The sequence below is a fragment of the Vicugna pacos genome, chromosome 7, assembly GCF_048564905.1.
Source record: "Vicugna pacos chromosome 7, VicPac4, whole genome shotgun sequence".
Taxonomy (NCBI): domain Eukaryota; kingdom Metazoa; phylum Chordata; class Mammalia; order Artiodactyla; family Camelidae; genus Vicugna; species Vicugna pacos.
The window spans coordinates 10,035,050-10,052,129 of NC_132993.1; the positions used below are offsets into that span (position 1 = coordinate 10,035,050).

Below are 17,080 nucleotides of genomic sequence, written 5' to 3' on the forward strand. Positions count from 1 at the left end.
ATGCCGGTCTTACTTAGCTGGGTCATGTGATGTCTACATTTATCCTGTCTTCATCACATAAGTTTATGATAATTCATCTTAAAACAAAATTATTCTCTTTTCACAAACTGGCTCTTCTTCCTAAATTCTATATTCACGTACCATAGGATCATATCTTTTCATTTCAAAAAAAATAAGAAAAATCAAGAAACTACCAGGGATTGTTCAAAGTCAGTTTCCTTCTCTTATATTGTCTTCTTACAGATCTCTAAATGCTCATGGGTTATCACAAGTTTTACTTTCACTTGACCCCTAGCAATGGTACTTAAATAGCACTTAACATTTAGTGAGTGCACATAGCAAGTTCTTATATAATACTTATAAATACTTAAGTAATAGTTAGATGGCACTTGGCACTTGTGATCGCTCTTAGCAGAAATGCATCTCTGTAAAGCTGTCTGCAATAAAAATTTATTTTAAAGACCTTGTCTTGTCTTATAATGTCTCAGTAATTTTAAAGAAAATAAAATATCAAGCAAATTAGACTCTTGGTGGCCTTTCCAAATTCTCTCCTGACATTGGTGTTCTCATACTTTGAATAGGAATAATAATGCCAGACTTCCCTACCTTACTGGACAAAGGAAAAAGGAACAGGGCAATAGCCATCACGGCAATAATTTTTGAAAACGTGGATGTTTTAGTTTGAATTGTGTGCACATCCCCCAAATTCATATGTTGAATTTTTAACCACCAGTAACACAGAATGTGACTGTATTTGGAAACAGGGTCTGTAAAGAGGTAATTAAAGTAAAATGAGGTCATTGGGGTGGGCCTTAATCCAACATGACTGGTGTCCTTATAAGAGGAGATGAAGACACAGACGTGCACAGAAGGAAGACCACGTGAAGACACAAGGAGAGCAGTCTCAGAAGAAAACAATCCTGCCAACACCTGGATCTTGGACTTCTAGTTTCCAGAATTGTGAGAAAATACATTTGCTGTTTAAGCCACCCAGTCGGTAGTGCTTCGTTATAGTGGTCTTACAGTGAATGAGTAAAACAACAGAAATGAGATGATGGATATTAAAGTACTTTAAAAATTAAAATAATTCTAAGGTAAAATTATGTTGCCCAAATCAACAATAATAACAGTAATGTTGGCACCCATATCTATATGCAGCAATTTTTCTCTTAAAAATGGTTTACTTTAACAAAGTCTAGAGAAATGAAATGCCTTGCCCCAAATCACAAAGGGATTTAGGAAATTAGATCTAGCTAGCTCCAGAATTACCATGCTTTGAATGCTGGGTTTTATAGAACACACGTTTCAAATACTATTTTTATTTTGTGTAAATAATTACTAACAATGGAGACATTATATTTCATAGGCCTACCTTTATCAAAAATTTCTCAAATAAAAATAGAATATCTTTTTCCACTGGAAGCCCTGGAGGTAAGAGGTTCTCCTCAGATCTTCATTTTTGTCACTGCTAGAAGTAGTGAAACTTTTTAGAAGCAGAGAGGGACAATGGTTCAGAACAGACTTTCTAAGGCCAGACATCCTAAGCACCAACTAAGAAAAGTGAAAAGATTTTGATAACCAGCTTAAGAGATGTTTTCTTATATTTGTCACAATAAGAAAAATCTCTCCAGAAGCCAAACACAAATTTTTTTTAAGTAAGATTTAAAAACTCAAAAAAAGGCTTGTTTCTAGCCCAGAGAGAGAAATCAGCATTGAATTTACCCTCCCACCTGAAGCAACTACAGATCAGGGGAAAATATATTAAGTCACAATTTTCAAGGCAAGGCAATTGGTATCAGGCAATGAAGGATAATGATCCTTGAGATATTGGAGAGAAATACCATGTTGACACTAATCGAAAGAAAGGTGAAGCCTCTGTATTAATACCAGTCCAAGTAGAATTTCAGAGCAAAGAACACTACCAGGGATCAAGAAAGGCATTTCACAATAGGAAAAAAATTCAATTCATCAAGAATACGGAATAATCATAAATACTGAGGTGCTTAATAACAGAGCTTCAAAACACATGAAGCAAAAACTGAAAGAAATGAAAGAAGAAACTGGCAAATGCACAATTACAGAGATTTTAATACTTCTCAATAACTGATAGAAGTAGAAGGAAGGGAACAGTATGGAAATGGTAAGGAAATAGAAAACTTGAACAGCACTATCAACCTTGATCTAGTTGAAATTTATAGAATGCTCCAATCAACAATAACAGAAAACATGGGTTTTTTTAATGTATGGAGCATTTATAAAGATTGAATTTATGATAGGTGATAAAATAAGTTGCTATAAATCAAAATGATTCAAGTCAAAAATATGTTAATATGTTAATGCCTCATAGCTCTAACAGAGGGCTTGGCTGCGGAAGGGCCACACAACCCAGGCTAAGCCAACTTGGATCCATCTGAGACTTTCCTGGTAGAGCTGGCAGATAAGTCAGGATTTTGTCTCTCATATCATGTTGTGCATCTGGGACCTCTAAGGATCACTTTTTCCATCTCATGGAGGAAATCTATGAGTGATAGAATTGAACAAGGCCCATGGAGAGAAGCAAAGCAAGAGGCAGGAAAAAAGAAAGAGAAAAATAAACAAACTTAAAAATATTTTTCAGACTCTGGATTCATTTAGACGCTACAGTCTAGATTCATACCAGTTCATTACTATATTTCACAGTTAAGTTATTTAATTTTCTTAGTTGTTAATTTTGTTTAGGCCAATTTGTTTTCGTTTTTATCACTTGGAATTATAAGAGTCCTAACTATAGTGGTTACATGATGGCACTGTGAGTTTTTCACATCTTCAGCTAATACTGACCCACACACAACAGACTTGAAATGTCAAAACACACTGTGGTATCCCAAAAGGAGTGGCCTTGCTGAGATTTAGGATGACTTTGGATTCAGACAAGCAAGGTTGAACTGAATCTAGGTTCAAGGGGAGATTACTAGCTGTCTGAAATAGCGTGAGGTACATATACTTGAAACTCATGTTCTCATGTTTTTCCTCTGTAAAATGTGGGTAATAATATCTGTATTTTGAAGAGGTATTAATACAAATTTATAGGATTTATGAGGCCTTTAAAGTTTAAAATTTGTAAGTATAGCACAGATTTAGCTAAGATAGCTCTGTTCTTTCAGATTTTTATGACTCTAACTTAAATATCATATTTATATAACTGATGGGAATTCAATACCCCCTTTACAACTTTGTAGACCTCTTGGCTCCCAAAAAGTAAATAAACATGTGTGAAACAATACTACTGACTAACAGCACACCACAAAACATAGTCACTAAATTAGAACTATATAAAATAGGGGATCAAATATCTAGACTGCTCAGAGGGGTTTGGTGAGGAAGTACCACAGCACTGCCACCAAGGGCTTGGCCAAAGTTTAACAGGGTCTCCTGTGACTCGGGACCCATAGCAGGATAAGCTCAACAACATTCAGTTGTCCATACCCAAGGGGCTGTAAAGGCCAAAAAAAAAAAAAAAGGGTAGAAACAAATTGGGCAGAAGGACCTGCTTAGATAGAATAAGTCAAAGTAGACAAAGTCCAGGGATACAGACTAAGATAGGCAAAAACAGATGGGACAGACATCAAGTCCACAGTGAATTAACCCTAGACTATTTGTCATCTGTCCTCTGAGCTTATGATTCACTTGTGAGTATTGGTGTCCAATGAAGGAACAGTTCTCTACAGATAGAGCAGTATTTCTCAAACTTTCATTCATTATTATCCCCCTAAGGAAATTTTTCAGACATCTTTTTCTTAATCACCCCCCCATGAAAATTTAATGCCATAGATATACTGTATATCTGTTTATATATTGTGTATCTATTTATATAGACCCTTTGAAGGACCTTAAACCATTAAAATATCTAAGATATTTTTGTCCCCTCTATGAAGATCAATTTTCTTCCCTTTGGGGGTGATATCTCTCCCAATGAGAATGCATGAGACAGAATTTGTTCTTTACTGTCAAAAATTAAGAGGTCCATTTTCCAGACACTTTTCTGACATCTACTCTTCTGTTAGACCCCTTAGATTGTTTGGGGTGGAACAGCTAGTTGGCCTAAAACATTTGCCAGAGTGTCATGGAGGACAGGAGGTGGGGGAAATTGGAAAGATACTCTACTAGAAAAAAAAAGATAATAGCTAACAGTTACCAAGTGCTTTTTGTATGTCAGCCGCTTGACTAAATGCTTTACATATAATATTCCATTTTATCCTCTCAAAATTCTCATGAGGAGCTTATCATTCTTCATAAGCTATGAAAAAGAAAGCTTAGTCTTAAGGAGGTTTTGTACCATGTCCAGGATTGCACTTACTGTTTTATTATCTTGCTGTGTTTTGATGAGGAAGATGCAGAAGGCTCAAAGAAGTCAGGAAACTGCATGCATACAGGGTTGAGACATTTTCTATGAGCTGGGAAAAAAACCCTCATGAGGCTGAGAATCAGATTTCACTGAGTACAGCCTAACTCAGAGTTGGAACTGGAAGAACAACCAAATCTCAACACTCTGACAAGATACACAACCACTTGGCAGTGTGCACCTATATTTTAGAGCAGAGACGTAGGACTCAAAATTCTAGATTTTAGTGGAATGAATGGGGGAGAACCTGATGGTCCTCAATATCAGAATAAGGGACAATACAAAGTGAAAAATTCAGTTTATATTTAAGGAAATGTATCCCCAAAAGACCTATCACTGCAGTTAAATGCTGCTAGGGCTAAGAAGTAATACAAATCACCCAATTAGTACTCAGCAAATACCTAAGATGGTAATCAATGCATGAATCACCTTCTCCACTCAGCCATTAGTACGGAGCCCTTAGATCTTGGGCAACTGAACCTAAATGACTGTGAGAAATGACATGCTTTCTGAAATGCAAACTGAAATGGGAACCATTTCATTTTCTCTTAGAAGCCTCACCATTATAACCTCAGTCTACATGCGGGGAAAAAAAAATTCCTTCTTCCTTTGAATTCCAGAGCTCTTTCTGTGCATACCTTGTGTTATAATTTTTCATTTTCATTCTATAATGGAGTAGCAAACTATTGTCCATAGGCCAGATTTGTCCTGTCATTTGTTTTTGTATGGCTCACAAGAAAAGGACAGTGTGATTTACACTATATGGCCCAGGAAGCCTAAAACATTTTCTATCTGGCTTATCACAGAAACAGTTTCCCAACCCCTGCCCTGGACTGCAAACTTCCTGAGGTAGTGGCCATATCTAAACACAACTTTGATACCCCAGATTCTTACAGCAGAGCCTTCAACAAAATCAATGCTCAAAAAAATGATCATCTGTCACTTTATATCAGAGAAGGCTGAGACTAAAGATGAAGTTGGTCATGTTAGAGAAAAATTTGACCACAAGACCTTGTAATTGAAGATGCTGGGATGTAATCCAGAGGCACTCCAGGCAGAGAGAGTTGTCCACAGGTAAAGGAGGCACATTTATCTCTACCCTATCTGGATGGTTAAACTTCTGCATCTCTTCCACAGCATCCTCAGTAGCGGGGGCGCCATCTTGCTTCACAGAGAACATACGTGCCCATGGAAACCCTTCAACTTCTGATCACCAGCTCCCAAGTGCAAACCAACCAAGAGCCAACCAACTGATGTAATAAAGAGAGAGAGAGAGAAGAAGGGAAGTCCCTCTTAGAGACTCCTTCAACAGAGGGAGAAGACCAACTATTACCACATTCTTTGTCCCCTTCCTTTACCTATCCCTTATTTGATCATTTCTTCTCCTACTTTTATCTCATTTAGATCCTCGGAGGCCAGGTGCACTCACAGACCATGACAGTTCACAAGGTTTACAGAGGTTAAGCAGGGCCTTGTGTCTGAGAGGCGGAGCACAAGGAGGCCCTTAACGTGGAGACGTGAGAGTAACATCAGCACTGCAGACTGACCTGTCCTGATAGCCCCAAACCCACACTAGCGCTGCATTATCCTCCACTGCCTTACCTAAGGAAACTGCTCTTCTTAAATTAACCATGTCTTGATACTGTATTCATACATCTCCTTGTTTATTTGCTTATTTTTTTCCCAAAGCTTCAAAGAAAAGAAAGGTTTGATGAATTTTCAAAAATTAGACAATTTTACCTTCTGCATGATTCCCAATATATATACAATAATTTTCTTATCAAATTATTCATATGCTATTTAGTAGTAAATGAAGTTCATATTTTCCTTAAATAATACCATTCGGTACATACAACTTTTAGTTCTATTCTTATCAGAGTAAAATAAGGACTTAGTTAATGTTTCTCCCCTCAAATATTTTCATTACTCAGACTCTGTATATCCACATAAAGTAGATCCTACACAAAGACATTGTAATCAGCCTTGATAGCAACACCCTCCTTAGATGAGTGACACACAATTACTGGATATGACTACATACACCACACATTGTTTTAAGTGAGTGTTCAAATATGAAAATGTGTTTTGCTCACAATGGAAACACAATAGCACCTTTAAAATGTGGATGAATAAAACCAGTGTTCCAAGGCAAGATCCATGAATAGGTCCATGATTACGAAGAGTATGAAAAATCAAAACAATAAGTGATATTTCCTCAATTATGTCAGTGTCAGATACCATGTACACATACACGCTGTATGCGGAGAGAGCTGATGGCTACTCTGAAGCTTTATTAAGTTGCACAGTCTTATGTAGCAAAGAAGAATGATAAGGGAAATGGTTAGCAGGCAGTGTCCGGCTCAAGGTCAGAAGACCCTTTATGTTTTGGTAAATCATGTTCCTGTTGGCACCAACGAGCCTTACAGCTTATCAGGGCAGAATGTATGAGAAATGGCTGCTTCACAATATTCTTCTTGGACTCAGGCAGCTGTGCCTGCCTTAGGTTGCCCCCCTCTGGGGATCCTACCCGTCCTTGGCTAACCAGCCTTCTCACCTCTTGAGTCTGCAGCTTTTTGTAACTTGTTTACCATTCCGGCCCAAGGCTCGTTCCTTTGTTCCCACACTCGGGGGCCAAAAAATTACTCTCAGGCCATACGAATGGACACTGAGTAATGATGGGAAGTTCTATTACAGCAGTGCCTAACTCCACTGAACATGCTACTCCGACATAAAAATACTCCTACATCCTATACCCTAATCCAACCTCTCAGCCTCCTACCCAACATCGCCAGTACACGCTCCATCACCTCCTCCCTGGTTGCCATGACAATGAAGCTGATATTTGTCATACCTGAGTTGGGTGGGAGAACACAAAGGCAAAGCTCTTTTCTCTAAGTGATGCTCAAGATTCATCAAGTTGCCAGTTTTGACGTTAATCCAGATAATTGCCCTAGTAGTTTCTGCCAGGCCCCCTTCACTTCCTTATTCCTGAGACTGTAAATCAGGGGGTTCAGCATGGGTGTCAAAATGGCATAGAAGAGAAAGACCAACTTCTCCTGAAGGACAGAGGGGCTGGAACTGGGCTGGATATAAGTGAAAATGGCCATGCCATAGCACAGGACGACCACCGTCAGGTGGGAGGCACAGGTGTGGAAGGCCTTCTTTCTCCCCTCCGTGGACCGGATCTTGAGGATGGTGGAGATGATCTTGATGTAGGACAAGAGAACCAGGCAGAAAGGGGTCATCAGCAACACAATGCTAGAAACCACGATTGCAACCTCATTGGAGGACGTGTCCACACAGGCCAGCCTGACCACAGCTAGGATTTCACAGGATATGTGATCAATATACTTGTTTGTGCACATGGGCAACTGGAAGGTGATGGTGGTCTGCATGAGAGAGTTGACAGAGCCACTGACCCAGGATGTGATGGCCAACCTAGCACAGAGCCCTCCGTGCATGACGACCGAGTATCTCAGGGGGTCACACACAGCCACGTAGCGGTCGTAGGCCATCACTGCCAGGAGAACAAACTCAATCCCACCCAGGCCCAGGGAGAAAAACAGCTGGGCTGCACAGCTCACAGGTGGGATTCCTTTATGTTCTGCAAGAAAATGCACCAGCATTTGAGGGACGATGCTTGTGGCATAAGAGACATCAACAATGGAGAGGTTGGTGAGGAAGAAATACATGGGGGTGTGGAGCCGGCTGTCCAGTCTGATCAGAAGAACAATGAGGAAGTTCCCCAGCACCGTGACCAGGTACATGAGCGAGAACAGGACAAAGAGAGAGACCTGTGTGTTCCGGTCACTGGACAGGCCAAGGAGAATAAACTCTCTCACCCAAGTCTGGTTATCTGTTCCCATTAAAAAATATGAAGATTCCTGGACAATGTCATTCTAAGTGAAGTAAGCCAGAAAGAGAAAGAAAAGTACCATATCAGATCACTCATATGTGGAATTTAAAAAAAAAAAAACAAGAAAAAGAAAGAAAAGAACGTAAGTACAAAACAGAAACAGACTCATAGACATAGAATACAAACTTGTGGTTGCCAAGGAGGAGAGGGGTGGGAAGAGACAGACTGGGATTTCAAAATTTGGAGATACTGACAGGTATATGCAGAATAGATAAACAAGATTATACTGTATAGCACAAGGAAATATATACAAGATCTTGTGGTAGTTCACAGCAAAAAAAAAATGTGACCATGAATATATGTATGTCCATGTATAACTGAAAAATTGTGCTCTACACTGGAATTTGACACAACATTGTAAAATGACTATAACTCAATAAAAATGTGTAAAAATCTGAAGATTATTAATCGGCAGAGAGAGTCAGAAATGACAGAAGCTATTGAATCAAAGAATCATAAAAATAGTTCTTTTATCACCACATACTGTATGAATCTGGCCAGCCTTAGTCAGATATTTCAGATCATTTATGGGCCAAGATGCAGGCTTTATACAATACACATTATATCTGTATCAGAGATATGCCAGTGCTTTCATAAGAACACAATATAGTCTTTGCGAGACCCAGTTAAATCTTGAAGATAATGCAGTACGATGTTGGTACAAAGCTATATCTTTACTAATTTACCTCCGATTCTAGGACACGGAAAGGATGGTAGGTGACAGTGATAGGTAAAATCACAAACAATGAAGAATAACCTGACATGAAAGATGAAAAACAAACAAACAAAAAAGCTACCTTAAATATGTCAACTAGACCCATTATGATGAAATGGATAAATCTATTATAAAAGGAAATGCTGGGAAGAGGGAGGAACTTGTAGAAACATCTGGAATCAGAGGATCTGGGTTTGAAAACATATTTTATTTAGCAGCCGTATGATTATGGCTTGGTGACAAACTTTTATATACAAGAAAGGTAATATTATACAACTTACAAGCACATGTAAGCTCACATGTAGGTAACTTCCGGAGAAAGCACCTTGTGAGCTGTTCCTGGTCGCAGTGCTATGGGAGTGGGAGTGCTGGCAGTAACATGGCCTCTGCCCTGGGGGAAATAAGGCAGCGAATGTTAGCTTCCTCGATCTCCTCTATAAGTTCAGACACATATAAAATATATTTAAAAAAAATAAAATTGTAGGCAACATTTAATGAATCTCAGGGCTTAGGTTAATGGGACACTTTGAGAACTTTCCTTTCTTTTGGTATTTTTGATAGACTCTCGTCTCTTCAGCCTGAAAGGGATGAGGTGGGAAAGAGAATTTTAATTGTGTCCTGTTTTATTTTTCCTCTTCAACTTACTGCTATTAATAATCTACCCTTTGCATATTGGTTCAAAAGAAAGCAAAGAAGGGTATGAACGTTTAGACTTTCTCAATATGAGAGGGAAAGGAAAGCATATGGTTAAGGGCCCTTTCTTATTGCTCAAGGCAGAGAAGAAGGTATGAATTCTCGCAGATATACATTGGAATAGAATTTCCCTTTTGTTTTCTTTTGCTCAAGAAGTGTTTTTCGGTAGACCTAAAATGTTTTAATATCAGTTTTGAACATAAAATAGAAATATTTAAAATTTTTAGACATATCTAAAGAAGCACGGACTCATTCTTACTATTCCTCCAAGCCTGCCTGTGCACTGACGTCCTTTCCTTGCAGTGGACAAAGCAATGAAACCAGGACAGAAAGGCAGCAAAGGAGACGGAGAGCACCAACGGAGCAGCTTGTCTCATCTCAGAACCCATGAAGGGGTTGGGCCAGGGGCTCTGAGCAGAAAGGTGAAGACCAAACAAACAATTAGTTCTACAAATGCCCTTCTCATTCATGATTCAGACACATACATTTTCATAAACCTCCTTCCTAATGTCCTCCTCAGAACTTGACCTCCCCTTTCAATAGTTCCTTCTTTCCTGCTGTATCACGCTAGTCTCATAACTTTGCTTCTCTCAAGCATGATCAATCTGAAAAAAAAAAATGTCTACTTGCCTGGAAACCAGAGCTGAACAAGGACTGAGTTAAGAGTCAGCCCTATTTAGCCCCCTCGCCTGTGTAAGTTTGTTTGTGTTCTCTAGATGGCAAAATAGGAGGCTCCCATGGATGCATCAAATAAACACCTACACACAGATCAGTTCCCTTTGAGAGAAATCCAGAAACTAGTCCTGAGACTCCTACACATTAAATGACTGAAAAAATACCCACTTCAAAACTGGTAGAAGAAGCTGAGACACATTCACTGATGGCCACACTTGATTATCCTACCCTGGTAACTGTATTACAAACTTAAAACCATCTAACAATACCTTCCACTTCTACTGGCTGACAGCTTCATAAATTACCTCGTCCCTTTCCCCCACATTATGAAGAAGAAAGCACTGAAAAAACTTAGCAGGCCCGTACACTCTAGAATTCCTCAGTGTCTCATCTCCCAGAATTATACTTTATTTCAGAATAATTACACCTTCCACTATTCATACCAATTCAAAGAGAGTGTGGATGGATAAACCTTGGCTACACCTCAAAAATACAATCTCAAAGTGTCAGGCTTGCAGGTGAGCCCATTACCCATATTGTATCCCATTCATTGTAGAGATGACAGCTCTAGCTAAGGGATAAAAAGCCAAAAGCTTTTGTCTCTCCAGAGAGTCTGTGCATCATCTTTTGTAACACTCTTTTAAGGCTTAATCACATTGGCCTTCTTATTGCAGTCCTCTGCAATCTCAGCAGAGACAAATAGATTTCCTGAACACAGAAGCAGAGCACATGAAGGTAGGTCCCACAACCCAAGGATATGCTTTCTTTCATGCTAGTCAAAGCAGAACCATACCTTTTCACATTCGAGTAGTCAATAGAAATGCACTTTCACTTGAAGAGTCATCTGGCCTGTGGCTGAATACTTGGTGGTTGTATACACTAAATGCCTCCAGCATAAGCAGAAATATTTGCATCATCCTAATGTCTGGAAACAAAAGATCCCAGGACCACTTAGGTAGGTGAAGTTTCAAATATGGTTTTATAATCTGAGAGGACAGTCAGCTTTTCTTCTTTGTGGTCTTATTATCTACATCATATCTAAATTTTGTTGTCTGACTTTTCATATAAACTGAGTCCAATTATTGAGACAGTTTCTCCAATATGTACAAGTCTGAAATTTACCACTGATGACATGTTACCATGATTTCATTTGTAAATACTCACCTTCTTTATATCGCTTGTCCCCTATAAATAAGACTTGGGTATTCTTTTGCAGTATAATTAATTCCCTGTCTGGTAAATCTACATAGCACAATCTCTACAGCTCATTCTAGAGGCATTGACCCTGAAATGAGAGTCAGGAGACCTCATTTCTAGTCCCAGGTCACATTCTCAGTATTTATGAGTTTAAGCAATCCATTTGATAATTTTACATTTCAAATTTCTATCATTGAAAGGAAAATCCAAATGCTTTGAGAAAAGACACTTTAAAACTATTGATAATTTATCTTATCTGGAAATGTAATATACTTCCATAGGTTCAAGAATATCAGTATCTATTAATTATTTTATAGATGTGTCTTCCTGAAAAAAAAGATGCAGAATTCATCCATAGGAACTCCAGTCTTTAACTGTTCACCATTGCTCCCCCATTCCCCTCTGTTTCAATCTATCTCCTCCCAGTATTTAAGTTTGGAATTGAGAAACCTTTACAATCCAATACCACAGAAGCCTCCAGCTTCTGGGAAGCTGCATTATCCTGCTACATTTGCTGTACTCTTCAGGGTGAGAAGATTCCACACTCATGGTTCATATCTCCGATCCAAAGTCCCTAACAAATCAGATCAGATCTATTGCTGCCTCTGTAAAAACCTCTGCTTACACCCACCCTCTGTTACTACCTCTGTCATGAGCTTTCAGACATTAATTAGTGCCAGACAACATGGGCATGTCTTCTCTAGTCACGGTTTATGCTGCTTTCTAAAGGGTGCTTTCCCCCCGAAAAGTGATGGACCATCAAAGTGGAGTCCCAGACTCCTTGGTTTCCAGGCTAAGAATTCACCCGGAACTAGCTTAGAGTGGAAGGGAAACTGCTGGGAGCAAGTGCACAGGTGCCCCACAATTGGCTCAAACGCGAACTAATAAGGTTTCTCAGTGGCTGAATCAGCAATGTGAGCTGACAGGTTCCCCTCAGGGGCTTTAAATGTTAGAGGGTTAATTGTTGCTACCACTCCTAATTATCAAGGGCAGGGCCTTGATGTCACCCTTCTCCTCCCTGTGGAAGGTGGTTTTCCAGCCTCTTCAAACCACAACAATCCACGGAGGGCTAAGTCAAAACTCTAAAAAGTTAGAGATGCCGTCTTTCTAAGGATAGGATATTCCTGTACAGCCCAAATGTGATATTTAGCCTTCAATACCCCTTTTCTGGTGAGCAGTAAGTAGACCTGCATCCAAATTAATTAAAAAACCCAGTTATACCCTTCGGCTCCAGGATACCTTCATCTCTCCTTCTGAAAATAAAGTGTGCTTCATCTCATTTCATGAGATATGAGCACAGAGTCTAACGGAGTGCGGTGAGCAATGAAAGGACGGATGAACACCCAAGTGCATCTCCTACACTGGTATTCAACTTTTAAAAACAGTAACATCGCATAGAAAGATTTAAGACTCCAAATAAGATCCCAAAAAAGAAGATGAAGAAAATTTTATGATTTAAAAGGGGAAACGGAGGAAAGGAAAAAGGCATCTGAAATTAACTTTCTCTACCTCTTCAAATCTTTAATTTTTATAAAAAGATTCAATGTAATTTTGACAAAATGCAGTCACATTAACATTCTCTAATACATTCTTTATGGATCATGCTCACTTTAAGTGAGTCATTTATCTCCCAGGCAAATACTAACAACTCTCAACATCACTATACATATCCACTCATTTACCCAGCCATCTACAATCATCTCATTACTCTCTCATCCCTTTGCTCATCTGCTCATCCAACCATTTATGTATTCCGTAAATCATCTACATCATAACCTGCCTATATTCTTATTATTCATTAATTATAAACTCAAAACGTTCTAGTCCTCATCCAATGAATTATCCATCTACTAATCCAGGAACACATTCCATCATGATCCCGTGGCTTCTGACATTACAGGGCCCAGTGCCTCTGACAAGCCTTCTGTGATGTCCCAGGCAATAGAAAGGGAAAGTGGAGAGGCTTCTCACTCCTCACCTGAATTTCCATATCTCACAGAATTGACAGACTGGTTGCATATTTTCTCTGAGCAAAGTTAGAAAAATTCCATTACCGTGAGGGGTTCTGGTCACAGTATCTAGAACTTCACATCACTACTGGTTTTCTCCTCTCATCTGCAGACAACAGAGGTCAACTCCCAAAGGCCAAGCTTTTAACAAGGACTCACAACTTCTCACTCACTCCTGCTCAAAACCTGGGGAAATCTGCCTCCTCATCCAACCTCTATCATTCAGCAAGTTACATCAACTCTTATTTCAAAATGTCTGTTACATGGACCCTTCCTTTCCAGGATTAATGCTGCTGGTCTTGATTATTTTAGCATTTTGTTTCTAACTGTGACATAATTCAGTGCCTTTCAAGGTATGGTAGGCTTCATTCTATGCAGACTTGCTGAATTAGAAACTATGCAGATAAGATCCACAGATTGTTTTTTAAGGAGCCTCTCAGGTTTTCTGATGGAATAAAACACTTTTCAGGTGTTTCTGAGAGAATAAAATTTGAGAACTACTGTAGCAATCTATTTGGTAGACCACTGTCACATTAATCTTTCATTGTAACACTTTACCCCACTTCACAATATTTAATACAAAATTTCCAATGACTTTAATCCCATATTTCAACTGAGAGTGAAGAATTCCAAAGATATCCACAATCTCAGGGTTCCTCTGCTTCTCTCCCATATGAGCCCTCACCCATCCTACAATTCCTGCTGTTCCCCAAAAGGAAATGCTCTCTCTTCTGACCAGGAAGTTTATCTTCTAGGTGTCTACCTAAAATTGAAATAATTCCTTCAAGAAGCATTTATGACAGACACACTAACATTTACTTTCAATCTGTAGGCCTAGGTTTGCAAGAAGAGCATAAATACACCACATTATTTCTTTCAAACACTATATATATAATTTGGATAAGCTGATACCAGGTAAGTGGTTTGTTTGACCTAATATTCCTCAGCCTAAAGAGTATTGCCATTGTTATATTACTTAGTTGAAAATAGCACCCACCACCTAAAAACTATTAGACTAATGAATGAATTCAGCAAGGTTACAGGATACAAGATTAAAATACAGAAATCTGCTGCATTCCTGTACACTAATAATGAAAAATCAGAAAGAGAAAATTTTTAAAATCCAATTTAAAATTGCATCAGAAAATAAAATACCCAGAAATAAATTTATCCATTGAGGTGAAAACTATAAAACACTGATGAAGGAAATTGAAGATGATTCAAAAAATGGAAAGCTATCCCACTTTCTGGATTAGAAGAATTAATATCATCAAAATGGCCATACTATCCAAAGCAATCTACAGATTTAATGCAATCCCTATCAAAATACCCAGGACATTTTTCACATAACTAGAACAAGTAATCCTAAAGTTTGTGTGGAACCACAGAAGACCCAGAAATGCCAAAGCTATCCTGAGAGGAAAGAACAAAGCTGGAAGTATAACCCTCTCAGACTTAAGACTATACTAAAAAGCCACAGTAATCAAAACAGCATGGTATTGACCAAAAAAGAGACACATATAGATCAGCAGAATAGAATAGAGAGCCAAGAAATAACAGGCCCACACAGCTATGGTCAATTAATATACAAAAAAGGAGGCAAGAATATACAGTGGAGAAAAGATAAGCTCTTTCAGTGGTGCTGGGAAAACTGGGCAGACACATGTAAACAATGAGATTAGAACATTCCCTCACACCATACACAAAAATAAACTCAAAATGGTTTAAAGACCAAATGTAAGACCTGAAACCATAAACTCCTAGAAGAGAACATTAGCAGAACACTCAGCATAAATTGTAGCAGTATTTTCTTGGATCAATCTCCAAAGGCAAAAGAAATAAAAGCAAAAATAAACAAATGGGACCTAATTAAATTTAAAAGCTTCTGTGCAGCCAAGGAAACCATAGACAAAATGAAAAAACAACCTACCAAATGGGAGAAAATATTTGCAAATGGTATGACTGATAAGGGGTTAATATCCAAAATATATAAACAGCTCATACAACCCAATATCAAAAAAACAAACAATCGAATCAAAAAATGGGCAGAAGACTTGAATAGCCATTTTTCCAAAGAAGACATACAAAGGCCAACAGGCACATGAAAAGATGCTCAGCATCACTAATTATTAGAGAAATGTAAATCAAAACCATAAATGAGGTATCACCTCATACCTATAAGAATGGTTATTATCAAAAACTGACAAATAACAAGTGTTGGAGAGGATGTGGAAAAAGGAAACCTTAGTATACTTTGGTGAGAATGTAAATTGGTGTTTCTACTATGGGAAACAGGATGGCAGTTCCTTAAAAAACAAATAGAACTACCATATGACCCAGAAATTCCACTGCTGGCTATATACCTGGAAAAAATTAAAACAGTAATTCAAAAAGGTATATGAATTCTTATATTCATAGCAGCACTACTTGCGGTAGCCAAGACATGAAAGCAACTGAAGTGCCCATCAACAGACAACTGGATTAAAAAGATGCAGTATACAAACAATGTGGAATATTACTCAGTCATAAAAAAGAATAAAATACTGTCATTTACAGCAACATGGATGGCCTAGAGAATATTATGCTGAGTGAAATAAGTCAAACAGGGAAAGACAAATATGTGTGATATCACTTATATCATTAAAAAATAATATAAGTAAATGTATATGCAAAATAGAAACAGACTCACAAATAAGAAAATAAACTTGTGGTTATCAAAGGGGAGAGGGGAGATGGAAGAAGTGGGATGGAGGCGGCAAATTAGGAGTATGGGATTAACAGACACAAAGTTTATAAAATAGATAAGTAACAAGGATATACTGTATAGCACAGGAAATCATACCTATTATCTTGTAATAACCTATAATGGACTATAATCCACAAAAACCCTGAATCACTATGCTGTACACCTGAAACAAACACAATATTGTAAATCAACTATACCTCAATTAAAAATTAAAAATAATAAAAAATAATTTTAAAATAAATTTTTAAAAATAGCACCCATTTCCCTGTTTTACTCTGTCTGTTAAAACAGACCTTAAATTCATCTACAAAACAGAAACAGACTCACACAGTAAACAATCTTATGGTTACTGGGGGAAAGTGGGTGGGAAGGGATAAATTCGGACGTTCAAAATCTACAAATATTAACTACTATGTATAAAAACAGATAACAAAACAAATTTCTTCTGTATAGCACAGGGACCTATATTCAATATCTTGTAATAACTTTTAATGAAAAAGAATATGAAAAAGAAAAAAAAGTTACCCTGAAGTAAGTAAATCAATCAATTGACCTTAAAAAGTAATTTAGCTTCTTCTAGATCCTATTTAGGTTGTTGGAAGTTTGAAAGAACAATGCCTCCATTTTAAATAAGAAAAGACCAGATAATCTACAAAATCATAACTATATTGAAATCATCATAAAGTTGAGGTTGCAGGAAAATCAACTAGAAAGATGTCCCAGGAGAAATAAGTACCTCTAAGGAGAC

At 38.0% G+C, this 17,080-nt stretch overlaps 1 protein-coding gene across 1 annotated transcript; it reads right to left on the reverse strand.

Moving 5' to 3' along the window:
* Positions 1-7,293: 7,293 nt before the first annotated feature.
* Positions 7,294-8,247, reverse strand: LOC140697287 (olfactory receptor-like protein OLF3). The gene has a single exon (XM_072964300.1). It carries the CDS (start codon positions 8,245-8,247, stop codon positions 7,294-7,296), a length of 954 nt encoding a protein of 317 aa, XP_072820401.1.
* Positions 8,248-17,080: the final 8,833 nt, after the last annotated feature.